Source organism: Lepus europaeus, chromosome 18 (assembly GCF_033115175.1).
Source record: "Lepus europaeus isolate LE1 chromosome 18, mLepTim1.pri, whole genome shotgun sequence".
Taxonomy (NCBI): Eukaryota; Metazoa; Chordata; class Mammalia; order Lagomorpha; family Leporidae; genus Lepus; species Lepus europaeus.
In genome coordinates, this window is record NC_084844.1 from 5,702,823 (window position 1) to 5,729,343 (window position 26,521).

The window sequence follows — 26,521 nt, forward strand, 5'->3', positions numbered from 1 at the left end:
TCTCTAGGCTGGCGGGACCTCACATGGTGAGGAGACCCCTGGCTGGGTGCCCTTGGGTCTGTCCATTGCTGTGTGAGCCCAGAGACCTCTCTGGTCGCAGCCAGAGCAGCTCTCTCTGTGATTCCGTCCCTATGTTTGACCTCCTGGCCGGAGGCACAGCCTGCCTCGACTTCCCTTCCTCCCCACCTCCAACCCAGGAGGACAGGGTCCCGGTGGGCAGAGTCTCCGGGAGGCTGGGAGAAGGCCTGGGCCCTGCAGGCGGGGTCAGCCTGAAATATCACCGGGAGTTCTGAGTGTCATTTTGCATTTGCCTGTAGCCATATCAAGAGAAACGAAACCAGTGGCATTAATTGTAATAGTGCATCTTCACTCACTAGATTCATAATGCGATTTTTCATACACGATTCACATCACAATACAGGCGAGAGCCTCCCCAGTCTTTTTGTCTCCGACCTGCAGCGTGCACTTGACGCTGACCGAACACCTCGGCTTGGGTGAGAAGCAGTTCCAGCACTCGGAGTTAGCTGCCTGGGTCTAGGGGATTCTGAACTGGACAGCACACGTCTGAAGCTCGGTGGGAGGGGGGTGCAGGGAACCTGCAGGGACTGGAGCTGTGGACAGAGGAGGGTGCCGGAGCAGTGGGCGTGACGGTGCCCTTTGCTGTCAGGATTCGAAGTCCCTGATTGGTGGTAGCCAAGGTGTGGTGCGGCTTGGCCTGGCTCGGGGTCACATGTCGGACGCAGACAGGAGCCCGGGGCCGACGATCTGAGCGGGCACCGAAGTGAATACAGCAGTCCCGGTCCTGCCCCAAATCTCAGCTTCTCAGCCGGTGAGGATTCCACCACCCGGCACTTCCGCGTGAGGCTCTGATCTGTTAGTGCTAGGACATCACGCTATTATCAGGCCTCTTCCTCCGGCACAGGAATGAGCTCTGGATCCTTAGCTGAGAGGAGGTCTGGGTGGGGGAGGCTGGGAGCTGCAGCAGAGTAGGGAGCGCAGGGTGTTGGTGGGAAGTGAAATAAGTTTGGAAGCAGGAGACTGGGGGTGCTGGCTGCAGCCTGCTCGTTCCGCGATGCAGCTTGGAGCTCCTGGCAGGCAGGGCTGGTGGACCCGCATTGCGCCCACCATCCAGAAGGTGCTCAGGATGTGCACCGAGTTGCATGTCTTTTCCCTTTTTCAAAAGATTTATGGGGCCGGCGCTGTGGTGTAGTGGGTAAAGCTGCGCCTGCAGTGCCGGCATCATATGGGTGCTGGTTTGAGTCCTGGCTGCTCCATTTCCAATCCAGCTCTCTGATATGGCTGGGAAAGCAGTGGAAGATGGTCCAAGTGCTTGGGCCCCTGCACCCATGTGGGAGACCTGGAGGAAGCTCCTGGCTCCTGGCTTCAGATCGGCGCAGCTCCGGCCATTGCGGTCAGTTGGGGAGTGAAGCAGGGGTTGAACGACCTATCTCTCTCTCTCTCTCTCTCTCTCTCTCTCTCTCTCTCTCTGCCTCTCCTTCTCTGTGTAACTCTGACTTTCAAATAAGTACATAAATCTTTTTTAACAAAAGGATTTATTTTATTTATTTGAAAGAGTTACATAGAAAGAGAGAGAGAGAGAGAGAGAGAGAGAGAGAGAGAGAGAGAATCGTCCATCCACTTGTTTACTCCCGCAGATGGCCACATGGCTGGGGCTGGTCCAGGCTGAAGCCAGGAGCCAGGAGCTTCTTCTGGGTCTCCCAAGTGGGTGCAGGGGCCCAAGAGCTTGGCCCATCTTCCACTGCTTTCCCAGGCACATTAGCAGGGATCTGGATTAGAACTGGAGCAGCTGGGGTTGGAAATGGCACCCATGTGGGATGCTGGCATTGCAGGCTATGCCATGGTGGCGACCCCCGTGTTGCATTTCTGAACTCCAGAGTCCATCTGGTGGTCTCCTGTGGAGCCATCCTTTTAGTAACCATGGGGAGAGGAGGAGGAGGCGTCCCCCATGTCCCCTGGTGGCCTCTAGCATTTGCCTGCTCCCTGGCTTCCTCAGAAAGAACTAGAGTCCCAGGAAAGCCCGTGTGCCTGTGGGAGAGAGAGATCCGTAGCAGCAGGAGCAGGGCCCTGGGAGGATTAGAGCCGCCTGGCCAGTTTCTCAGGTCCCAGCCCTGCCAGGCGTGTGCCTTGCTGGCGTCTGGGCAGGAGTGGCGGCAGCTGCTTGGGGTTGGTCCTGTGCTTCTGTAGCAAAGACGTGAGCATCCTGGAGGGGGCTGCAGCACAGTCACCCCTCCCCATACCTGGCTCTCCCCCGTTCAGAGGTTCTGCTGGGCGAGTGATGACGACGGACAGGTGGCAAGGCTGTGGCTAGGGCCAGCTGGGCGGCGAAGCTCCATCAGGGGGCTCCTCTCGGATTCACGCCACCCTCCCCGTCTTGGCTCTTGGTCCCAATCCAAAATGATGGCACGTAGCAGGGGCATAAAGCGGCCCCGCTCCATGTTCAGTGGAAGGATCGCACACAGCAGTGTGGACCTGGGGAGCAGCCACTGAGCCGGCCACGGGGGCCATGGGTGAGGGGTGGGTGGAGGTCCCGGGCCTGGGGAGGGGGCTCTGTGTCAGGCGGGCCACACTGAGGCGGCCTCCGGGCTGGCTGTGTGGCAAGCAGGACACGCTGGGCAGTAACCTGGGCCCCGGTGCGGGCCAGATGGCAGGGCCACTGCAGCCTGCTGGGGGCCCTGGGAGCGGCCGTGGGGGTGTCCCAACAGCTGAGGAGCAGTCGCCTCTTACAGGAGAAGTTTGCTAAATGCTGTGAACCACTGGCCATCTCCTCTGAGCCCTTGTATGCTGTGATGGGCTCAGGGAGGCAGGTGGCATCCCTGAGGTCACACAGCCCCCCCCCCCACCATGGCAGCACTGGGACTCGGATCGGGCCCGTCCAACTCACTGCACGCACTTGACCAGCAGACTGGCGGTCTCAGTACCTCCTGCCCGGCAGAACCCAGAGAGCTGCTTTGGCAGGTCTGCTCTCCAGCTGAGTGTGCCGATCGCGGGCCGGAGGGTGACAACCCCCTGCTCCCTGCCCCCCAGCTGCTGCCCCTGTGGGACACCCGGGGCTCCCAGCTAACCCCTGTCTCTTTCTCTCTGTCTGTCTTTGTCTGTCTCCTCCTTGCTCCCTTCTGCATCGGGGGAGGCTCGCCCTCTTCCCTCATGTCTTCTGGACGTCACCTCTCGCCTCTGTCCATCCATCTCCCGGGGCCCCACCTCGCTCCTTTGTGCCCGCCCTGCTCTCTCCGAAGGACCCTGCAGTGGACATGGGTGGGGCTCTGGGGCCCGCCCTGCTGCTCACCTGGCTCCTGGGCGCCTGGGCGGGCCTGGGCCTGGGGCAGGGCGAGCAGGCTGTGACGGTCGCCATCGTGTTCGGGAGCTCCGGGCTTCCGCAGGCCCAGGCCCGGCCCCGCCTCACCTCCCAGAACTTCCTGGACCTGCCCCTGGAGATCCGGCCGCTCACCGTGGGCGTCAACAGCACCAACCCCAGCAGCCTCCTCACCCAACTCTGCAGCCTCCTGGGGGCCGCCCGCGTCCACGGCGTCGTCTTTGAGGACAACGTGGGCACCGAGGCGGTGGCTCAGCTGCTGGACTTCATCTCCTCCCAGACCCACGTGCCCATCCTTAGCATCAGCGGGGGCTCTGCTGTGGTCCTCACCCCCAAGGTACCCATCCAAGCTCATGTCCCCTGGTCCCTGGGGAGCAGAGGGAGGCCGATGCTCTGGGAAGCTGGCACTGGGTGGCACCAGCAAGGGGTGGGGCCGGAGGAGGGGTGGGAAGCGGGCGAAGGCGGTTGCACGGTATTCACGGTCCTGAAGGCCAGCTCCCTGGACCGTTTCTTACCAGTGTCTGCATGAGCGCTGGGCGGGGGCCGCAGTGGTCAGGTCCCCCGTCAGCCTCTTTGCTTCGCCCGCCCTCCTGGGTCCGCTGAGGGAGGAGTGGGCGTGGGATCTGATGCCCGGCTCTCCGGACAACCTGTAGCGGGGAGCACCCTGGGGACAGGTCACTGTCACAGGCACGGGGGAGGGCAGAAAGGGCCTTGGTCCAGCGGAGTTTGCATGCTCCTGGGCAGAACGGTCATCTGCATCTCCAAACTGGGACCAGCGCTCAGAGGGCCTGGGGGACGCTCAGGGGCACCCCAGGTGGACAGGGTCAGAGAGGGTGGGTCTCCCAGGAAATGGTGTCACCCCGAGACCTGGAGGCAGAGGCTCACGGTGAGGGCGGAGAGAAGCCTGGAGAAGGAGGTGGGACCCCGACCACGGGGCTGGTCCTTGGGTTCACCCTAAGTAGGTGGGTGGCCAGGGCAGGTGACACGGAAGCCACCACTCTCATTTGCCTTTTCTGTTTTTATTGTGGGGAATTTTGAGCACACACCAAAGAGAATAACCCCCCAGGCCCCCACCCATCCCGGCTGCTACGTCCTCACTCCCCCCACTCCCTTCTTCCCTGTCACCCAAAGCCAAGCCCGGACACCCCACTGGTTCCACCCACAAACACTTCAGTGTGTGTGGTCCGCAGAGAAGGACTTAAATAAAAGCACTGTGCAGACCACCTCTAAGTAATAATAAAATTCCTGAACATCATCCAACACCCACCCAGGGCCCAGATCCCCCCACCTGCTCCTCAGTGTCAGCCATGTTGCTTGGATCAGAGACGGCCCACGCGTGGCAGCGGGCTGCCGCGGCGTCTCAGCTGCTCCACCTTTTGCCTACACCTTGTTGAAGGAGCCGATGGCGTGGCCGCGTGGTGCTGGGGGCAGAGCCCTGCGTTTTTGGGGAGGAGGGGGTCTCTCAGGGCGGGGCTCGCGGGACACCGCCGGACGCTGAGGCCGAGGATCCTCCGCCCTCGCGGTGCCCGTGAGAAAACAGACCTCTGCGGGTCAGACTCAGTTACTGCTCTGGGCCACCCCTCCAGCTAGCGGCCCGAGAAATCACCCCACGACCTGGTGCCGAGATCCCGGGCAACCTAGAGATCCTGCCCCCAGGGGCGCATCTGCAGGCCCAGCCTGGGGGCCGGACAGAAGTGGCCCTGAAAGGTCCCCAGGGTGACTCCCAGGGGCGTCGGGGCGCGCGGGCAGAGCGAGTCCGGGGCGCCCGCGCGCGGCTCCAGGGGGACCCGGGGAGGGAGGGGCGCGGCCGGCCCCGCCCCGGCTCAGGCCCCGCCCCGGCCCCGCCCCAGGAGCCGGGCTCCGCCTTCCTGCAGCTGGGCGTGTCCCTGGAGCAGCAGCTGCACGTGCTGTTCAAGGTGCTGGAGGAGTACGGCTGGAGCGCCTTCGCCGTCATCACCAGCCTGCACCCGGGCCACGCGCTCTTCCTCGAGGGCGTGCGCGCCGCGGCCGACGCCGGCTACGTGGGCTGGCGGCTGCTGGACGTGCTCACGCTGGAGCTGGGGCCCGGCGGGCCGCGCGCGCGCACCCAGCGCCTGCTGCGCCAGCTCGACGCGCCGGTGCTGGTGGCCTACTGCTCGCGCGACGAGGCCGAGGTGCTGTTCGCCGAGGCGGCGCAGGCCGGGCTGGTGGGGCCTGGCCACGTGTGGTTGGTGCCCAGCCTGGCGCTGGGCAGCACCGACACGCCCCCCGCCGCCTTCCCCGTGGGCCTCATCAGCGTTGTCACTGAGAGCTGGCGCCTCAGCCTGCGCCAGAAGATCCGCGACGGCGTGGCCATTCTGGCCCTGGGCGCCCAGAGCTACCGACGACAGCATGGCGCCCTGCCCGCGCCTGCCGGGGACTGCCGGGGTCATGCTGGGCCCATCAGCCCTGCCCGGGAGGCCTTCTACAGGTGGGCACCTGCCCGGGGCGTGGCACCGCGGCGAGGGGAGGGGGACTTCAGGAGACCCGCAGGCAGTGAGCCTGGGCCCCTGGCCACGCCTCTGCCACTGTAGGCCGGGGGGCCAGGTCACCTGGGGGCGTTAGCATGCTGATGGGAACACCTGCTGGTGTCAGGGTATGGCCCAGCTCAGGGACCAGGACAGGGCAACAGGACCCAAAGTACAATCAATGCTCCCTGTGTTTGAGGGGGGAGGCTGGCGCCGCGGTGGGGGTGGCTGATCCTGGGCAGGATGCAGGCTGCCTCGCTCCCTCCCTGGCAGGCACTTGCTGAACATCACCTGGGAGGGCCGAGACTTCTCCTTCAGCCCCGGTGGGTACCTGGTGCAGCCCACCATGGTTGTGATCGCCCTCAACCGGCACCGCCTCTGGGAGATGGTGAGAAGGGGGTGAGCCCGGGGCCCTCGGGTCCCTCTCCAGCCCTGGGCTGTGCAGAGAGCCCTTTGTGTGTTTCCTTCCCTCTGACGCCTCACTTTCCAGGGCTCAGGTGCAACAGCTCCTCCACTGGGAAGCCTGCCAGGGCCCCGGGGTGGGGGAGGTGGCCCCTAGCACCTGCAGACCTCACCAGCTGCTCTTATCACACGGTCCTGGCAGGGGTGCTGGCCAGAGGGACAGGTGAATACGCAGGATACGGGAAAATCAGCGCCCGGACAGAGAAGGGTGCAGGGCGTTACGGGAGTGGACAGGAGGAGCCGCGGGAGACTGGGGGGGATGTCACAGATGATGGGCTGTCTGAGCTGGGCTGTGGAGGGCTGAGCAGGAGCCCAGTAGGAAGGGGTGCTAGGAGAGGGGCGGGGGGCTCGGCACAATTTGCAGTGCTGGGGTGCGTGTGTTTGGGGCATGGCGGCTGAGGAAGCAGAGTGGGAGGGTGGGTATGTTTGACCTCAGCGTGAAGGGCCTTGGGCGCTCTGCTCTGCTAGGGGCTTTAATGCCAAGGTCAGGGGCACGGAATGCTGTGGGACACGGTCAGTCTGGGCTGCGTGTCCAGCACAGGGTCCAGGGCCAGGAAGCCTGCCCTTCCGGCCCACACTCAGCCCCTTACCCCAACTCCCACCCTGGGCCTTAGGCTGTCCACGCCCCTCCCAGAGGCTGCCCTCTCTCCCCGAGCTGCGGTACAGGGCTGGACGCAGACTGAGGCCGGTCCCCTCCGCAGGTGGGGCGCTGGGAACACGGCGTCCTCCACATGAAGTACCCGGTGTGGCCTCGCTACAGCGCCTCCCTGCAGCCGGTGGTGGACAGCCGGCACCTGACCGTGGCCACGCTGGAAGAGCGGCCCTTTGTCATCGTCGAGAGCCCCGACCCCGGCACGGGTGGCTGCGTCCCCAACACCGTGCCCTGCCGCAGGCAGAGCAACCACACCTTCAGGTCCGCAGAGCTGTGTGCTGCCTACCGGGGGGGGGGGGCAGGGGCTGGGAGGAGCGGCTGGGGCAGCGCTGGCCGCGGCGTGCTGACCCCTGATGGCTGCAGCAGCGGGGACGCCGCCCCCTACACCAAGCTGTGCTGTAAGGGCTTCTGCATCGACATCCTCAAAAAGCTGGCCAAGGCGGTCAAGTTCTCGTACGACCTGTACCTGGTGACCAACGGCAAGCACGGCAAGCGGGTGCGCGGTGTGTGGAACGGCATGATCGGGGAGGTAGGCCCGCCCGCCCGGAGGGGACCCCGGGCTGTCACCAGTGAGGACCTGGGGTGGCCAGGACTGAAATCTGGGCTCCCAGGAGCCCGGGGTGGGGGGAGCAGTGCCTCGGCGGGGCTGCCGGGAGCCCTCGGGAGCCCCTTCTGCCCTCCCGCGGCCCCCAGGTGTATTACAAGCGGGCGGACATGGCCATCGGCTCCCTGACCATCAACGAGGAGCGCTCCGAGATCGTCGACTTCTCGGTGCCCTTCGTGGAGACCGGCATCAGTGTGATGGTGGCACGGAGCAATGGCACCGTCTCCCCCTCGGCCTTCCTGGGTGAGGCGCCCGAGGGGCCTTGGGTGGGGCAGCTGGACATGGAGGCGCGTGGGGTGGGCTCTCAGCGGCCGGCACAGCAGCCTTGGGGGGCTCTCAAGGTGGAGCAGGGGCTAGGGGGCTGGAGCAGGAAGCAGTTCAATCAATGTTGGGCTCCAAGCCTGAGTGTCGGGGGCCTGTGGTGGGGTGGGGTGGGGGCATCCCTGTGAGGGCCAGGAACACCAGGGAGGCAGGCCGGCCTCAGGCTGTGGCCTGGGCGGGGGCAGTGGAATAAGGGGGGGGAATCAAGAAGTTGACCGGGAGTGGGCGTGGGGGGTAGGACCCGACCTCAGAAGCTGCCTCCATGCAGAAGGGCTAGGCTGTGCACGCTGCGCCCGGCAGAGGGCGCTAGGTCAAAGGAGGACCCCTGGGGGCAGGGGCGCTGTGGGAACCACGGGGAGCGAGGAGAGGGTGGAGGGGTGTCTTCTGGGCCCCCACTGCTGAGCCGCGGCCCCTCCGTGGACCACGTGGGCTCTGCAGTCCACGGGGGCCTCTGAGCTGCCCACCCCCCTCCCCAGAGCCCTACAGCCCCGCGGTGTGGGTGATGATGTTTGTCATGTGTCTCACCGTGGTGGCCATCACCGTCTTCATGTTCGAGTACTTCAGCCCCGTGAGCTACAGCCAGAACCTCGCCAGAGGCAAGAGTAAGCTGGAGGGGCTGGGGTCTCCTGTGGCGGGGGCTGGGACCCGAGCCCTTCCGGGGAGGGCAGGAGGAGCCCCAGGGTCCACCGTGTTGCCCCCTCCCCACCCCTCCCCCTGCAGAGTCCGGGGGCCCATCTTTCACCATCGGCAAGTCCGTGTGGCTGCTGTGGGCGCTGGTCTTCAACAACTCGGTGCCCATTGAGAACCCCCGGGGCACCACCAGCAAGATCATGGTCCTGGTCTGGGCCTTCTTCGCTGTCATCTTCCTCGCCAGCTACACCGCCAACCTGGCCGCCTTCATGATCCAGGAGCAGTACATAGACACCGTGTCGGGCCTCAGTGACAAGAAGGTACCGGGGGCGCGGCAGACACGGAGCTGGGCACTGTGGTGCGAGGTGGCTCACGCCCACCAAGTGGCCCGGGGCTGGCCCTCTCTGTCCTGGGCCTCGGGGTCCCCATGTGTGAAGCACAAGGGTGGCCTGGATGGCACGTGAGACCCTTCTGCTCCAGCCATGCCACTCCAGGGCGCGGGACCGGGAGGTTGGAGGGAGGAGGGTGAATGGCCGTTGCCCTCGGCCCGCAGTTCCAGCGGCCTCAAGACCAGTACCCGCCCTTCCGCTTCGGCACGGTGCCCAACGGCAGCACGGAGCGCAACATCCGCAGCAACTACCGGGACATGCACACCCACATGGTCAAGTTCAACCAGCGCTCCGTGGAGGACGCGCTCACCAGCCTCAAGATGGGGTGGGTGCCCCGCCCCCACCCCGCCCCCGGCCTCTGCCCCTGGGCAGGCGTCTCCTGGGCGACCAGCTCTGCCCCTTCCTCAGAGACCCAAGTGGGCTAGGTGGTCCTGCGGGACCCCTGGGAGAGGCAGTCGTGAGGTACAGATGTCCACCCTGTGCCCTGAAATGCACCTGTGGTGTCCACCGGAGTTCAGCCCTGGCCTGAGGGGGCTGGGCAGAGAGAGTGTCCCCTGGAGATGCACAGCTCCCTGGCCTTGCCCAGGAGGAGGCTGGGAGGGCTCCTTGCTGGGCGCCAGAGGAGGCTTTGCCTGTCTGACCCTCCTGGGCGACCCAGACCCTGGGTCTGGTGCCAGCGTGGCCCTGAGGGCTCAGCCTTCCCCAGGAAGCTGGACGCCTTCATCTACGACGCGGCCGTGCTCAACTACATGGCGGGCAAGGACGAGGGCTGCAAGCTGGTCACCATCGGCTCCGGCAAGGTCTTCGCCACCACGGGCTACGGCATCGCCATGCAGAAGGACTCCCGCTGGAAGCGGGCCATTGACCTGGCGCTGCTGCAGTTCCTGGGGGACGGTGGGTGCTGGGGCTGGGGGCTGGGCGGGGCCAGAGTGGGGGAGGGGGGGTCGGGGCGGTGGGAGGGGGCAAGTGGGCAGGGATGAACAGGAACAGAGCGAGGCAGGGGGGCAGGAAGGTGCTGGGTCCCACGGCGAGGACTGCGGGGGGCTGAACGCTGTTCTTCCCACGAGCACCTCCTGGGCCCACGGCCCACGCCAGTCTCTCCCGTCCCCATTTCCATCATGAGGCAGGGGCCGGCCTCAAGCCACCTGTTGAGTGGCCCAGCCCCGCCTGCCCCAGACCCAGAGAGTGGTAATTTCGAGGGCTTGCAGCCTTCTAAGATTACAGACGCACAGACAACAAAACCTGTCTTTCTCATCGGTGCTGCAGGGGGGTGAGAGCGATGGGGAGAGAGCCGCGGTGGCCTGGGCCCGGCTGCCCGTGGGGCGCGTGCATGGTGACTTGGTGGATGACGGTGGTGGTGTTGGTGGGGGTGGTGAGGGAGTAACTGGATGGAGGCCGAGGTGTACTCGGTCAGCTGGCCTTCAATGGGGCACGTGGGCGCCGTGGGCAGCGGGCGGGCAGGGCTGGGACCCGAGGTTGGCGTTGCTCCCCACTCCCAGCTTCCACTCTGTTCCCACTCTGTACTTCATCACGGAGCCCCCGCCCCGCTCGGCCCTTCCTGGGCTGGATCCCTGGGTGGTCCCACTGGAACCTTGGCCCTGATACCCTGGGCCCGGACCCCTCCTCTGTGCAGGCTGGGGGCCAGTGTGGTGTGTGTGAGGTTGTGAGAGTGTGCAGCAATGTGGAGGTGTACGGGTGAGTGTGACCATGTGAGTGTGCCTGTGTTTGAGTGTGAGTGGGTGTGTGTGTGAGTGCGCCTGCTCCTTTTGAGGGGCTGCTGAGCCCGGCGCCCCCGCCCCAGGAGAGACCCAGAAGCTCGAGACGGTCTGGCTGTCCGGCATCTGCCAGAACGAGAAGAACGAGGTGATGAGCAGCAAGCTGGACATCGACAACATGGCGGGGGTCTTCTACATGCTGCTGGTGGCCATGGGGCTGGCCCTGCTGGTCTTCGCCTGGGAGCACCTGGTCTACTGGAAACTGCGCCACTCCGTGCCCAGCGCCTCCCAGCTGGACTTCCTGCTGGCTTTCAGCAGGGTGGGTGTCACCCCCACCGTGCGGGGGCCGGAGGCCGGTGGGGATCCCACGCTGGTGTGGGGAAGCCATCGGTTTACCCTGGAGGCTCAGGCAGCTCACGGATCAGCCAAGCGGCGTGGGCGGTGTCCCGGGCCGCAGTAGGCGGTGCATCGGGGCTGGGCGGGGACAGCGGAGGTGGGTCCCGAGAGGAGGGCGCCGCTCACGCCTGTCTCCTCCCCCCAGGGCATCTACAGCTGCTTCAGCGGGGTGCAGAGCCTGCCCAGCCCCGCGCGGCCGCCCAGCCCCGACCTCACGGCCGGCTCGGCGCAGGCCAGCGTGCTCAAGATGCTGCAGGCGGCACGCGACATGGTGACCACGGCGGGGGTGAGCAGCTCCCTGGACCGAGCCACGCGCACCATCGAGAGCTGGGGCAGCGGGCGTCGCGCGCCCCCGCCGTCTGCCTGCTCGGCCCCCGGGCCTGCACCCTGCCCATGTTCGCCCACTCCTAGGGCGCTCCCCGAACCGAGCCCCAGGGTTTGGGATACGCCTGGCGGGAGCCGTGCCGCACTAGGGCGCAGGGGCCCGCAGCCCCCGTGCCGCCCCCCGACGCCCAGGCCGCAGCCGCTCGACGTCCTCCGGGTGTCCTGCCGGCCCACCTGGGAGGTACGGTGGCCGGTGCCGGCCGGGCGTGGTGGGCGGCGCTTCTCGGCCTCCGAGCGACGCACGTGGCCGGAGCGCCCCCTCTCCCCCGCGCGCTGCCGCTACAGCTCCTTCCCCCGGGCCGACCGGTCGGGACGCCCCTTTCTCCCACTCTTCCCGGAGCCCCCGGAGCCGGAGGACTTGCCGCTGCTGGCGCCCGAGCAGCTGGCCCGGCGGGAGGCTCTGCTGCGCGCCGCCTGGGCCCAGGACCGGCGCCCGCGCCACGCCTCCCTGCCCAGCTCGGTGGCCGATGTCTTCAACCGGCCCTGTCCGGGGCCTGTCGGGGGCAGCTGCCCAGCCTGCTCGTGCCCCAGCGGGCGCCTGCCCTGTGGGCGCCTGGTGCAGGCACAGTCCATGCGGCTGCCCTCCTACCGGGAGGCCTGCCTGGAGGGCGTGCCCACCTGGCGGCCCAGACAGCACACCTGCCTGCACGCCCACGCCCACCTGCCATTTTGCTGGGGGGCTGTGTGCCCTCATCTCCCACCCTGTGTCAGCCACAGCCCGTGGCTCACGGGGGCTTGGGGGCCTCCGGCGCATGGGGGCAGCAGGACCCTGGGGCTGAGCACGGGCTACAGGGACAGTGGAGGGCCGAGAGAAGCCGCCAGGGGAGCCTGTGGGACACAAGACTTTCCGGGACCGTGCACCTGGAGGCGGATCTCCAGCCTGGAGTCGGAAGTGTGAGTGCCAGGCGCTCTGGTGCCCTGTCTGGCACTGCCCAAAGGCTGGGGCTCTTCCGGCATCTGCTGGCCCCTCGTGACCCGTGATGTCTTCCATGGCCACTTCAGTGACCTCAGCAGCCTAGGTCCTGGTGTGAGACCCAGCCTTTGCTGTCCCCTTGTGCCGCATCCCACTCACCCAGCCTGGAGGCACAGGAGCAGTGGGGTCAGACTGCAGGATCTGCCTGCCCGGAGTCTGCCGATCCTTGGCCATGGCTGCTGCGGCCTGGGGCGTGGAGGCCAGAACTTGGGGTTGAGGCGAGGCCAAGCCACTCCTGCTCCACCCACTAGAGAGAGCACTGGGACAATAAACCCACCTTTGACAACCCACTGGCCCTGCCTGCCTCATTCTGCATCCTGGTGGACAGAGCACCACACAGCCTGTGAGCCGTGGAGCATCATGGGAGTATCCCTGGAGCAGGGGGCAGCGCCCTCTGGAGCAGACCCAGCCTCTAGGGCATCGGGGAGGGATGTGGGGAGCAGGTGAAGCTGAGGGGGCTCCAGGCAGCAGAAGCCGCTCGGCACGCACTCTGTGCCAGCTCCCCTGACCCTGCTGCCGGATGTGACAAATGTGCTCAGCGTGGGGCCCTGGTGCTGATGGATGGCGTTCATCCCTGTCTCCTTGAAAAGGGAGGCTCGTGCCAGGGACTTTGGCTGCCCTGCCGGGGACACCCCCGGGGGTGTCATGGTGGAAAAGGCCGCGGAGAGGCTGTTGCGGGGAGCCCTGGCTGGCTGCCCTCGCTCCGCGGCTGATGTGAGAGGCCCACAGCTGCTCGCTGGGCTCTGCATGCAGGCGTAGCTCAGCCTTGATGGTACCTTGGGTGGGGGAGTCCGCCTGCGCCTCAGCCCTCGTCTGCCCTCCGGGGCTCCCAGCCCGACCTCCTGTCGCTGTCACGCATCACTGGCACTGGGCCATCGGAGGCGGGGCTGCCGTTTTCACAACCGCGATCACTTTTACTGCTCTCCCCTGCCCCACACCCTGGAGTCTGCAAGCATGCTCCATCCTTCCACCGGGGGTCCTGACAGCTGAGGCCGGGAAGTCGAGGCCGGGCTGTGCGGGACAGGCCGGGTGGAGGCAGGGAAGAAGAGGAAGCTGGGACGGGCTGTGCTGGCTGCAGGGACCACCGAAGTCCCTGCAGCTCCCTGTGACCCTCAGGGAGCCGGGTTCCCTCCCCCATAACAGAGACCCCGCCCATGAGAATGCATGGTTTTAGGGTACGTGCAGCTGGAACCGTAGGGCAGGATCCACCTCCATTTTTGCCTGGAGAGTCCAAGCACCCCAAGGATGGGTGGCGCCATCCCTTACTGTCAGTTCACCTCTGTCCTGGGAGGGAACCAGGACCAAGATTGCCTGGGGGTTGGGTAGGGGTGGGGAACTCAACAACAGGTGCAGAGTGTGTGTGTAGGTGAGGGCTGCGGGCCAAGCACTCCTCAAGGGAGCTTGGCCTTGGACACAGCCACTGGTATTGAGAGGGTTAACTGTTGTCCCCCCACCTCCCCCTGCCCCACCAGCCCCTGGCCCTGACCCCGGCCCCATCCTCTGAGCCAGGGTCTGCCTGAGCTCTGGGCGGAAGGCTGCAGCAGGTGAGGCCGGGAGGAAGTGTGAGATCCAGGCTGCTCTGCTCGCTGCCCAAGATCATTAATAACCAAGAACTGGAAAGATAATTAAGAGGTGAACGTGGAGCAGAGCCTGCTGTTGGTTCCAAGGAGGGGCCGCACCTCCTGCTCCCGGCTCTCTGGGGCAGCGCTGGCTGCCTCCTGCCTTCCCCAGGAATAGATTCTGGGGGAGGGGAACGTGAGCCTGGCCCGGGGACAGGGGGCAGGAAGGGGGCCTCCTGTGGCTCAGGGCTGGCTTTGGCTGGCCTCCTGCTGGGGGTGCAGGGCCCTGCCTCTCTTGCACCACCAAGGCCACAGCAGAGGGCCTGGCAGGGAGCCAGTGGGGGTGAGGCATGGCTACAGAAGCATCACACACACAGCCCTGCCACAGATACCAGACACTCGGCTGCTGTTTTATTTGCTGAGACGGTGGACAGACAGGCCCTTGTCACCAGCCTACCGGGAGGAAATTTACGACCTGACTGGTTCTGTCCTGCTACACCTGGCGTTTCTTCAAGGAGCAGGTGCCCACCCAACCTGCCTTGCCCTTTGAAAGTTTTCTAGGGTATCAGAGGACAGAGACAGCCTCTCTCCCCAGAGCCCTCTGGATGCTGAAGGATCCAGGTCGTAGCTCCCCCTCGTCAGCGGAGTGTCTGAGTCTTAAGTGACCCCCCACCCCCGCTCCTTGGTTATAGCTGGTGAGTGACAGGGAGGAGGGCACTTGCCAGGCCATCAGTGAACAGTTTACTGAGCACTTCTGTGCTGGGGACAGGCAGGAAGCTCAGGCCTCCCTACAGCGGCCAGTGACACAGGAGATGCCCCGGCTCTCTGCCCACAAGCAGCAGGTCCCACTGCTCAGTCACGAGGGACGCACCTGACACCACGCCCAGCCCCCAGAGGCCTCTGTGTGACAGTCAGCCCCAGGCCCCGGGACAGATGGCTTCCTCCTCCACGCAGCCCTGCATCTTGGTCGCTGAGGAGCCACCTCCAGTGGCCTTGCTTGGGACTTGACCCTTAGGCTCCCACTTCCCCTCCTGGCTGACTTCCCAAGAGGCGAGGAACGACCGTGACCTCCCCGCCCACCCCCGGGGCAGGACCTGGGGCTGAGCAGAGGCTACAGAAGAGGGGGAGGCCAGGCCACTGTTGCCAAGGCTGTCCTGGGCCCCCTGTGCCTAGAACAGCTGCACGGCTAAGGGCCTGGCACGGGGCCCTCTGCCACCTTCCACCACTCAGCACTGCCTCTAAGCCTGTCGTCTGCCATCTGCCCCATCTCCAAGCCGCCTGGCCGGCCTCAGGTGAGGTGCACAGGTGGGCCTGGCGCTTCTGCAGGCGGCGTGGCTAGGAGTGCGCACTCCCACCTTGAACCGGCCTGCCCTCGGGCATCTGGGCAGCACAGGGGGAGGCCACTGAGTTGAAGTCTGGCTCCTCCATGACACTTGTCCCTGGTGCCAGGTTGGGCTGGCACCTCGTGCCGTCGTCACCTCCACTGACCCCAGCGGCTTCTGTAAAACTGAACCCATGACCCAAATTGCCCAAGTCATCAAGCGGGTGCAGAAACTCAGGGCTGGGTGTGTCTGCAGCGTGGGGTTGGGCAACAACGCCTGGGAAGGCCCAGCTGTGGGGGTCTTCTCCCGCTGTCTCAAGCCCTGCTGCCCACCAGTGACAGGAGGAAAGTGGCCACATCCGACCTCTGGAAGGGCGGACAGCAGGTGCACAGAACCCAGGTCGTGGCGGTGGGGAGGGTCCCTGCTCGGCACGGGCGACGTGGCTACTTCCCGCCATTCTCTCCTGGCTCAGAGGTGGCCGGGAGCGCAGCCACCCGACTCCACTGCTGTGTGCGGCGGCAGCTTGTCACATAAATCAACCTGGGCTCTATGATGCTAATAAATTTGCGTCCAAATTTTGGTTCGGCGCCTGGGGAGGCGAGATGATTTAATCTGTTTTGTCCTTAAGCGAGAGGGGCTGTAATTGGAGAAGGGGAAGTACAGATGTTGTAATTGAGTTTTCAGCAAACAGCCGGGCAGCGCCAGGGAGGGCTCGAGCCTTGCCTTCATTTTTGGCCTCAGCACAGCGGTGCCTGCCCGGCTCTGCCCACCTGGGGCAGGGCCTCCTGAGAAGCCAGAAGGGCAGATGGGCAAGGGGTGTGTGTCTCTCACGTGGACGGGAAACAGTGCTATGCGGGGACAAGCTGTGGAAACTGCTGGGCTGTGACCACCGGGGGAGGGCAGCCCCAACCCAACACCGCCCTGGGCCCCAGGAAACCCAGCATCGCGGCCCTGTGCCAGGTTCCCAGAGGAGGTGCAGGGGGAGGAGGAGGAGGAAGGTGCGCTCCTGAGGGCTGAGCAAGGCACTGACGTCAAAAGTGGGAGGGGCAGGGGGCCTGAGACCCCCACCCCAGAGAGGCAGCTGCTCTGGGCTCCAGGTCAGTTGGGCTCGGGCCCTGGGCTGAGGACGAGCCAGGGAGGACCTCCAGGGCACAAAGCAGGCAAAGGCACATTGAGTCCCCAGCGGCCCCAGCGGTGATGGGAGCAGCTGGGGGCCGGCCTCACTTCCTGGGAGCGGCAGCGGGTGGCTCCTCCAAACCCACGGGCATGTGAACGCTGAGTGCCCACGGCTGGGCTCCCAGGGGAGCCGTCCTCAGCGGCAGAGCAGGAGCCGGGCAGCGTGGGGCTGTGGGGCCCTGTCACGGTCACATGCCCAGGGCACTCCCAAGTCACGGAGGGTGGGGGTGGGAGTGGCAGGAGACCCCGAGGGCTCCAGTGGGGCAGCCAGGGGCACAGAGTCCCTTTCTGGGCTTTGAACCCAGCCTGCAGGCTGCCGTGTCCCCGTGGAAGGGATGGTCCATGCACCTGCTGCTCCGGAGCTGGCGCCCACAGCAAGGGCCCTCACAGCTCTGGTGTGGGGTCCCTGTGCCAGTTAGCACTTCCTGTCCGTGTCACTGGGGCTGGCCAGGCCCTCTCCAGGAGTGTCACTTGGTGACTCTGGGCCTGGCAGGCTGCGTGAGGACAACAGGGTCAGGGATTGGCCTCCGGGGAGGCAGCAGCGGCCAGTGGAGCAGAGTTCCCAGACAGGCGGGGGCGGGAGTGGCACGGGGGGGTCTGGTATAAATAGCAGCGGTGCCAGCACCGCGTCACCCACTGTGCAGGGGAGCCCACCTCTCGGGTGGGGGCAGGACCACGTACAACAGAGCAGCGTCTGCCAGCACTGGCGGGGGCCCGCTGTGCCGGCTGGTGAGGCCAGGTGCACGCTGGGTGGAGTCTCGGCTGGGGAGAAGCCTCCAGCTGGAGATGCCGAGGGGCCCTTCCGGCCCAGCCCCGCCTGCCCACCAACACTCCTGTCACTGGATACCTCCTGCCGTCAGAGCTTGGTCTCGCTGAGCACGATGTTGGCGGTGACGAACAAGAAGCAGGAGGAGGCCCAGAGCAGCACGAAGCCCACCCAGAAGGCGTGGCGGAACGGGGACCTGTGCTTGTTGAGGGTCCCATGGCCGAAGGCCAGCTGTGTGTCCCTGCGGCAGTGGTACACCAGGAAGGCCGGGATGACGTACTGGATGCCCGTGCCCGCGTAGGCTCCCGTGATGCCCACCAGGGACTCCAGGTCGTGGGTGCAGAAGGCCACCAGCACGGGGGGCACGAGGGTGATGGTGGGGAACACCACGCGGTCCACCACCCATGGGTACGTGCCGCCCTCGCGGTGGAAGAGCGCCTTCCAGTTGTTGCGCAGGGTCACGGCGATGATGGGGAAGTTGGTGCTGATGGTGAAGACGGGGAAGAGGCCCAGGAAGAAGCGCACGGCAGCCAGGCCCACGACGTCGCAGCGCGCGAAGTTGAGCGTGTACATGTCCAGCAGGCTGTCGCCGCGGAAGCAGAAGATGGCGGTGAAGGAGAGGAGGCTGTAGAAGGCCAGGATCAGCACGTAGTCCAGAAACACCAGGCGCGTGAGGTGGCGCTTGGAGGAGACGGGGGTGATGAGGGAGGGCAGGGAGTGCTGGCACATGAACGAGTAGACGCACACCCCAAACAGGTTCCGGAGCCCCGAGAAGTCGGCCAGCGGCGGGCGGCCCTCCCCTCGCCCGTGCCCGATGCGGACCAGGGCCAGCACAATCATGATGGCGAAGGCTGCAAGACAGAGGGGCAGAGTCAGCCACAGGGACGGCGACAGCCCTCCCCCAGCTCAGCCCAAGCAGCGGCAGCGAGACACACAGACCCGCGCCCCCAAGGCCACGGTCTGGGGCAGGCCAACAGAGGCCTGGTCTTACGTCCAGAGCAGCGTCCTCCGGTCCCCTTCTCCTCCCTGCGCCCTAGAGCAGGGGCATGGGTGTGATCTGGGCCCGGCACTGTCGGCTCCCTCCTCAGCCCCGGGGGACGGGGGTCTTCAGGGCTCGTGGCTGGGAGAAGGCTGGGTCAGGACTTCTGTTTGCGCTCTCTCCCTTGGTTAAAAGCCTGTGTCTGGGGACCTGGCGTGGAGGGCAGGTGTCCTGGGCCGAGGGCAAACAGGCAGGAGCGTGGGGGCCCTGAGCAGAGGGGGTGCACAGGGGCCCGAAGCACGCAGGCCGTGGCCAGCAGCCACAGGAAAAGCACCAAGGACAATGCTGGGGACTGCCGGGTCCTGAGCGGCTGGCACCGAGGCTGCTCTCCTGGCCTGGTGGCACAGTGAGGGGACAGAGGGCTGGCTGCAGGGCAGCCTCCTGCAGACGGGTTCAGCGGCCCGTGCCCTTGAACACCAGCTGCCCGCAGGCGGGGCTGAGCCGAGTGGCTGCACACAGCAGGCCGCTGCACACCACGGGGCTCAACAAGAGCTGGGCAGCCAGAGACAAGCGTTCCTGACCCTCTGGGGAGATGGCACTTCTAGATCTTCCCGTGTCTGTCTGGCTCCTGGGATCCGCTTTCCAGATTACCCGGAACTGCCAGCATTACTTCCCGAATACGTGCAGAGACCACCGGCAGCGCCCCGGTCTCTGCTCTGGGGTTTCCAAGCCCCCAGTCGCCTGTGCTCACGACAGTCCCAAGAGCCTTGCAGCCTGCCCCAGCCCCCAGGTAAAGCCGCAAGGACACATGACGCCTCCTGGTGTGCAAGGCAGGCGAGCGTGAAGGGAGCAGTCGCCGGCAGAGGCTGGTACACAGCTTGGGGGCCCCTCAGGTTCTGGAAGGTTCTCCCAGGACCCACAGGAGGCTTCGCCAATGTCTTCCCTCAGTGACACTGGGGAGTGGGACAGAACCTTCATCTGTTACTTTAATCAGAAACCTGACACTGTTGGGGGACAAGGAGGGAGGAGGCAGTGAGGGGACGGCTGTGAAAATGGCCAAGAAAGACGGTCATCTGTCCCTGCCTCTCACAACCGCTTTGTCCCTGCCACTCCTGACCCCACGGCCTCACAGGTCGCCCTGGCCCTGGTCCGTCAGGGGGAAGCAGACAGGCTAACGGTGGAGTCGTGTGCACCACTCGTTCTGTCCTGGCCCAGGAAGGGTTATGAGGCTGAGCAGGCGGGCCTGGAGGCCCTGGGGCTGCCGGTGATGAGTTATTCAGGAAGCCACAGCAAACGGTTCTGCCACCTTGGTGGTCAGGGCAAAGGGGTAGCCACTGCTCTAAGGCAAGACTGGCCCCTGCTCGGCTTCTCCCACCCAGGCGCCACCTCCTGACCCGGTGCTGCTCAGAGGCTCGGCCAAGGCGCGCGTGGACCTGGAAAGAGGCCAGTGGAGAAATCCCCTAGGCGTCTGGGGCTCGACCCCGCCTCGGGCACCGGCAAACCGGCGGCAGCGGCAGCGCCTCCCGTGCAGCTGCCTGGTGCTTCTCCACCCCCCTTCCTCCTGGCCTCTGCGCTTGGGAGGCAGAGAGAAACTGCTGGCTGGCTTACTTTGAGATAAGCAGTGAGGATGTGGGACATTTTCTAGAAATTCCAGGATGGCCTGCAAAGCCATGGCTATGGTGGGAAACGTATCTCAGTCTCCTAACCCTCCCCATCTCCTAATTCTTGCCCGCAGCAGACCAGATCCACCTCCACCTTCACGGAGGGCGGGGTGTGTGTGTGTGGTGCTCTCCCTCCCTCCAGTCGCACCTCGCACTGTTCTGCCTGGCTGTGTGGCTCAGCAGCATGGAAATGCCACCCGCTCTGGTGGCGAGCAAACCAGAGTGCCTTACGTCTAAGCAGAGGAAGGAGGATCCACTCACCCTAGACCTGCTGGGCTTGGGCCAGGCCCCAGCCTGCCTGCCCAGGAGAGAAGGAAGCACCCGCGCTCGGGGCCAACCCTGCGAGAGGCAAAGCCCTTTGCTTCTCTCCCACCGTGAGGACCCGGGTGGGTGCTGGGCCGGCCCGGGGAGGCATGAGGCAAGAGAAGTGTTCTGGTCTCCACACCGGCGAGTTCAAAAACGACCAGCACTACCCGCAGGCTCGGACAGACACAGACTGGAAGGGAAGGAAGGGAGCAGGAGAGCCAGGGGGCTCTGGTGTTCAGGGATACGAAGCCCATCCCACTGCCCCGCCCCTGTGCCGCGGCCCTGTGTGCTCGCCCCTCCCTCCCCCCTGCAGGAGGAGCAGTTTAACAGCTGTCTCCTAGATTGATGGTCCCGTCCCTGGGAGACAGCTGCTCCCCTAACTCATTAGGTCTGACCATAAATCAAGGTGAAATGAGGATGACGGGCCGCGAGCGACAGACACCGCCGGGAAGCATGGCACGGAGTGGGGCTCAGGGGCTCACCCCAGGGCCCGGGGCTGCACCTGCACCTGCACCTGCACCACCACCACCCCAGCTCTCGCCCTCCTCACTGAGGCTGCGTGGACAGCCGGGTCTTCACCATGTCTGCCCTGGGCCTGCCTGAGTCCCTGACCCACCACAGCCGGTGCTCCACCTGCACCTGCATTCCGCAGCGGAAGTCACACTCCCGGGGGCGAGAAGCAGTGAGGAGCCTGGGGTGGGGGTGAAGGCCCGACACCGCGTCACATGCGCAGTCGCAAGGTGATGAGGCTATGGGAGGACAGCGGCTCCACGGGCCCAGCCGGGCTCGTTCATTTATTCCACAGTGGTGACCCGAGTGTCTGCTGCGTGCCGGCCAGTGCTCCGGTTGTCTGGGGGACAGCACAGTGGATGGACACAGGCCCTGTTCCCCTGGAGCCTACAGTCCAGGGGGACCAACAGAGGAAGTTGCAGGAGACAGGGGGCAGGAAATTGCTAGTCTGCGGCCACATTAGCTGTGGTGGGACGAGACCCCTGTGTCCACGCCTACAGCGGAGTCGCAGGCAGGAGACTGGGGAACCCAGGGACTTTCAGGGCCTTCCGCCCCCCAGGACTCTGGCTGCCACAACCCTGTCCTGGTTGAGGAGAGGAGTGGCTTGTGCCAGGTGCCCTCAGGGGTCTCTAACTCTGCCCAGGGCCCCGGCCCACGCCTCGCCTGACGCAGGGTGTGCACGCACAGACTCGTCCTGACAGCTGATCCGAGTCCCACACGCTGCCCACTCGCCATGTTAACTCCTCCTGAGCTGCAGCCCGGGCCTTCTCCCACACAGCCAGCCCCCAGGGCGTGAGAAAGACAGGTGCGGAAGACAAGTCATTACCTGGGGAGCTGGGACAGAAACGGGCAGATTCTGAGCCCTGAGCAGCCAGTTTAGAGACGGTGTCTGCCTCCCTTACTCTGAGATCCGGGTAGAAGAAGACCCACCCAGGGGCTGAGCTGCCCCCCGCAGGGCCGGGAGGGTGCCTGTCCCTCTAGCAGGGGCTGGCTGCTTTATGGGGGTCAGCAGCAGCCAAGGACGACGTCTCCCAGGTTGTTGTAGGAGCTGCCCGGGGCCCGAGCACAACCCCAGTCCGTGGTTCCAGCCACGGGGATGCCACCGACTGTGAGCAGTCCAGGTGACGCACCCCCCCAACAGTCCGAAAGCTGACTGTCTTAAAGCTTTCAGAGGAGAACCGGCCCTGCCCGGAGACGGCCTCACCCTCCCTTCTCCTGGCAGCAAGATGAGGTCGCCCGTAGGGGAGCCCCCAGTGCTGTCGGCCCGCACCATACCACCTCTTTCCTCGGCAGGCAGCGAGAAAGGTGAGCCCACACCCTTCTGAACACCTGCGGAGGGCACAGGTGGCGCTGCGGGGGAGGGAATGGGTGTGAACTCACACCCACACGTCCCCCGCTTCACTTTTCTGAGTTTTTGGAAATATTCTCATCTGTGTTTTGATTTTTTTTGCCTGGTTTCTGGCTCCTAACTCCCTCCCCACAGAAACCAGAGCGTGTCTTCCTCAAGGCAGCTCATAAAAACGGTCTCCTTGCCTGTGTTGGAGCCGGCCATAAACCCCCAGACCCCGTCTCCGAGGGGGCCTGCCCCAGCCGCGGGAGGACGAGCGCTGCACACGGGGCTGAGGCAGCTGAGCAGAGCGCCTTGCCGGCTTCCCCTCCTATCAGCACCGGGCCACAGCCTTTGGCCCAATCACATTTCTGCACGGCTGCTCCACACTTCCTCACGCTTATGCAATCACATCTCCATAAAAACCCCAAAGGACAGGGTTCGCCCAGTGGGCACGTGCAGGCTGCAGGAAGGTCACCAAGAACTCACCCCTGTGCTGGGGCCCGGCTGCCCCGCTCCCCGGGGACAGAGCGTCTGTGCCCGGGCCCCTGCGGCACCTGGCCCCATGCAGCTCTGCGTGTATCCTTGAAAACTCCTCCCACGGCCTGGGAAGCCGGCGTCCCTGAGCTCTGTGAGCTGCTCTTGCAAACTGGCAGAACCTGAGGAGGGGCTCGTGGGAGCCCCAGTTTGTAGCCGAGCTGTAGAGGCCCAGATTCGTGACTGAGTCTCTGGCAGGGGCAGTCTCGGGACCGAGCCATTCGCCTACGGGAGGTGATGCTGTCCCCAGGCTGGGGCCACGGCTGCAGGGCCGCAGGGCTGCCTGCTTGCTTGCTGGTGACCCCACACCCTTGGGGTCACAGAAGCCTCTGTGGTGACTGCTGAGGGAACCAAGGAAAGCCTGCTCTTCCTTCCTACGCCCTTCCCCTCCCCTCCCCTCCCCTCCCCTCCCCTCCCCTCCCCCTCTCTGGGGTCTCTGGGCAAGGGCGGAAGTCACCCTGGCACCCCCGGCTTGTCTCTGGGCCATGGGGAGCGCTCCCTGCTCCCTGTGGGTGTGGGTGTGATGCGCGGCCTTTCTCAGAGAATCAGAGAACCCTGGAGACTGTGGGGCCGGCCGCCCAGGACAGGGAGAGAGGGGAGGGCCCAGGACAGGCCCCTGTTCCGGGCCTGCCTGAATGCCGCCCAGGCTCTCCTGCAGGGGCACTGGAAGCACCCAGAAGTGTTTATCTCTCTGCTGACCACACGGCCACCTTGGCTACTGAATGCCTGGATGTGGCTGGTGTAACACATGCTGGACTTGACAGGGAATGGGAGGGGCCCGCGCTGTGGTGCAGCGGGCAAAGCCGCTGCCTGCAGTGCCGGCATCCCAGATGGGCGCCAGTTCAAGTCCTGGCTGCTCCACTTCTGATCCAGCTCCCTGCTGTGGCCTGGGAAAGCAGCAGAAGATGGCCCAAGTGCTTGGGCCCCTGCACCACAAGGGAGACCCAGAAGAAGCTCCTGGCTCCTGTTCAGAGCGGCACAGCTCCGGCCGTTGTGGCCATATGGGGAGTGAACCAGCAGATGGAAGACCTTTTTCTCTCTCTCTGCCTCTCCTTCTCTCTGTGTGTAACTCTTTCAAATACAGAAATCTTAAAAAAAAAAAAAAAAAAAAAAGGAAGGGGATGTGAGTCCCCCTTGGGCATTTCTCATATGACTGCACGCTGAAAGACTTCCTGGATGTGTTAAATAAGTGTATTATAAAAGTGGATGAAAATTTTACATGTGGCTGCTCAAAATTACAACTCCCCCAGGTGGCCGGCATGTACCTCCGCTGGCAGTGGGCACTGGCTGCGACCTGGTGTCCCGTGGGGCCGTGTGTGGCTGCGTGTGCACCTGGGGAGCACCTGACCTGACAGGAAGTTGAAAGACGTCTGCCTCCTGCCCTGACCTCGCTCAGACCATCTAGCCCTCTGCCACCTCCCAGATGTGCACGGGGACGCGGGAGACCTAGGGTGCGGCTCTGAGATCGCACAGAGCCTTCTTGAAAAGCCAAAGGACACCCAGGCTCAGGGTCCCCTCGGCGGTGACCGCCAGGGTAGCCTGCCCTGCACAGTGTTGGCTGGGCCTCGAGTGCTACGGGGCTGCCGAGCTAGAGGGACATCTCGACAAAGGCACGAGGTGGACAGAGCCTCTCGGGCACCACGGAGGGCTCTAACCAGTGGTCCCAGCCCTAAGGTCCCGCTCAGCTCCTTCAACAGGGCCTGGGGGGGTGGGGTGGGCAGCTGCTGTGGATGAGGGGCACACATGACCTCGGGGGCCAGACCACAAGCTGCACACCCCTTCTCCTTAATGTTCCAGTGCCTGAGTTGTGTACAAATGCCCCGAACTGTGACTCTCGGAGCTAAGGGCAAACGGGCTGACCTCCCCGCACGCACTGGCAGCCGGGCCCCTCTTCCAAGCCTTTCCTTAGTAGGGCTGCTCCCTGGAGAGCTGGCCTCCTCAACTCTGACCTCAGAGTTACTGATAACTCAGAGATAACTGAGGCTGGGGTGGGCTCTGGTCTGGGCCGCATGTGAGGAGGAGGCCATCTGACAGTGAGGCTGCGGGGAGGCAGGAGCTCCTCCGTGCAGATGGCCAGCTCTGGGGGACGACCTGCGTCTCACCGCGAGGGTTGGGAGGGCTGACGGGGGTGGGCTCGGCCTGAGCTGAGAAGCACCGAGGACCAAGCAGTATCCCAGACCCACAAACAGGAGCAGGCATTTGTTCCTTAATGACCTCTGGCTAACTGCGACAGAGCACCCGTCCTGCAGCCTGGAGGAGGGGCAGAGGGAGGAGCCTGCCGCACGCTCGGGTGTGAGGGAGCGAGGGAGGCTGTTTCTTCCTGAGCACGCACAGGGCCTCGTTCCCCTGGCTTCCACTCCTGAGCCTGCACTGCACCCTCTCACCTCGGGACGGACTCTGTTTGTCACCTTTAAAGCTAGAAGTGGACACTGAGGCCAACTCCCCACTCAGCTAGGAACCGAGTTTCCACCTGGGGGTGGCCACGGCCGCCCTTGCAGACAGGCTGGGGGGCAAAACGCCAAGCAGAAGCCGCAGGAGGAGGTGGCAAAGGTCAGCATCAAGGAAGGCTGGGACTTGGAAATGATGCCCGTGCTCAGCGGGGGCACACAGAGCTGGAGGGGGCACCAGGGCCACGCGGCAGGGGCCCTAACCACTGACCCGTGCTCAGACAGATCAGCGGCTTAACTTCCTGCACTAAAGACTTTACCTTTTAAACGTAATAGCAGATAAAAAGCAGATGATCTCGGGGGCACCGAGGGCCTGGAATGGGTGGCTACAGTGACCGTGTGGGCTCCACACGGTCCAAGTCCTCTTTTCCATCCGGGAAACCTCGGTTCCCATTCTGGGAGCCCAGTTCCCAGCAAGCAGGGCCAACCCAAGGCGAGGGACGGGGGTCACTCTGGTGGACCCACTTCCTGGCCGGGTCGAGCCGCTGTCAGAACCCTTCCTGGGAACATCTGCCACTGGTACCAGCCAGTCTTTGGGGGTCCGGGGTGAGACAGGAGGCAGGTGAGGACACGACATGGCGTTCATACCTGCTCTGTGACCCAGAGCGACCTCAGCTCCCCTGCCTGTCACACCCAGAGTCCCTGGGCCATGCTGTCCCCCACTGGCAGCTGGGGCTCTGGGTGTGTGCCAGGTCTGGATGGGTTCCACACGCACGCTGGCCCTGGCTGCGGCAACTCACCCAAAGCTCACTTAGGTCTCTAGGGAGGAGGGCATCTGCAGCTGATCTGACCACCTCCCCACCCTGGGGCCCCTGGGTGCTTTCTGGAGGATTCTAGCCCTGCCCACTCCTCATCAGGGCAGAAGAGCAGAGCACAGGCCTGGGTCTCCTCCTTGGCTCAGTGAGTTCCCAGAGCACCCACTCTTTCCACGTGGGGTGGGAGGGGTGGTGTGGACCAAGGGAAGATTCCAGCCTCAGAAGCAGCTGAGTCTCCCTTCCACACGCTCGGGGCTGGCAGGTGGCACCTGGCGGAGGGGCGTCTCCAGTTTCCCCTCCCCACTAACCCTTTCCTGTGGACTGGCAACCTGCGTCTTAGCCACCACCACCCCTCTGGGAGTTGCTGGGCCCTTCCTCTCCAGCCAGCTGGAAGCAGAGAGAAACCAGGGAGGAGAGAGAGGGTGAGGAAGACAGGAGCGGCCCAGGACAAGGACGTTGGACGCTCTGGAGCTGCAGGTCCTGCGCTGCGAGGCCTGGAACCGTCGCCGGGTCAGACCCTCGCTCGGCTGACCAGGGCTGACCTGGGACTTAGCTGCCTTGCCCTGTCAGTGTGTGCACAGGGCGCAGGCGGCAGAACGCGCTGTCTAGGATGGGGTGCCGAGTGGGAGGGGGAGCCCTACCTGGACTCCCGAGAAGCACCGGGCGGGTGGCTATGCAGGAACTCAGATGCCAGGTTGGCAGCAGCAGGCACCAGATGGCCCAGCACACAGACCCTGGCTACTGCTGGGGACCGAGCAGAGCAGCCCCTGCTGGGAGACACCCCCTGAGGTCAGTCCTGGAGCTGGGATGGGTGGAAGCCAGAGCGCCCTCTG

At 64.9% G+C, this 26,521-nt stretch overlaps 2 protein-coding genes across 5 annotated transcripts in view; one reads left to right on the forward strand and one right to left on the reverse strand.

Moving 5' to 3' along the window:
* Positions 1-3,182: 3,182 nt before the first annotated feature.
* GRIN2C (glutamate ionotropic receptor NMDA type subunit 2C) lies at positions 3,183-12,624 on the forward strand. 2 transcript variants are annotated; one of them, XM_062216131.1, is made up of 13 exons: positions 3,270-3,668; positions 5,182-5,780; positions 6,091-6,205; positions 6,981-7,192; positions 7,295-7,460; positions 7,625-7,778; positions 8,333-8,458; positions 8,577-8,806; positions 9,040-9,200; positions 9,582-9,769; positions 10,677-10,909; positions 11,132-11,710; positions 11,792-12,624. In XM_062216131.1, exons 1-13 carry the CDS (start codon positions 3,270-3,272, stop codon positions 12,266-12,268), a joined length of 3,639 nt encoding a protein of 1,212 aa, XP_062072115.1. In that variant the 3' UTR covers positions 12,269-12,624. The 2 variants fall into 2 exon arrangements, with proteins under 2 accessions (XP_062072116.1, XP_062072115.1); XM_062216132.1 differs by having other exon boundaries at positions 3,183-3,668; positions 11,132-12,624.
* A 1,675-nt stretch (positions 12,625-14,299) lies between these two features.
* TMEM104 (transmembrane protein 104) overlaps positions 14,300-26,521 on the reverse strand; it is a 53,964-nt gene continuing 41,742 nt past the window's right edge. For all 3 annotated transcript variants that reach the window (XM_062216796.1, XM_062216795.1, XM_062216797.1), the window contains one exon: positions 14,300-18,017. In XM_062216796.1, coding sequence (XP_062072780.1) covers positions 17,257-18,017 — 761 coding nt within the window. In that variant the 3' untranslated portion in view covers positions 14,300-17,256. The remainder of the gene's footprint in view (positions 18,018-26,521) is intronic.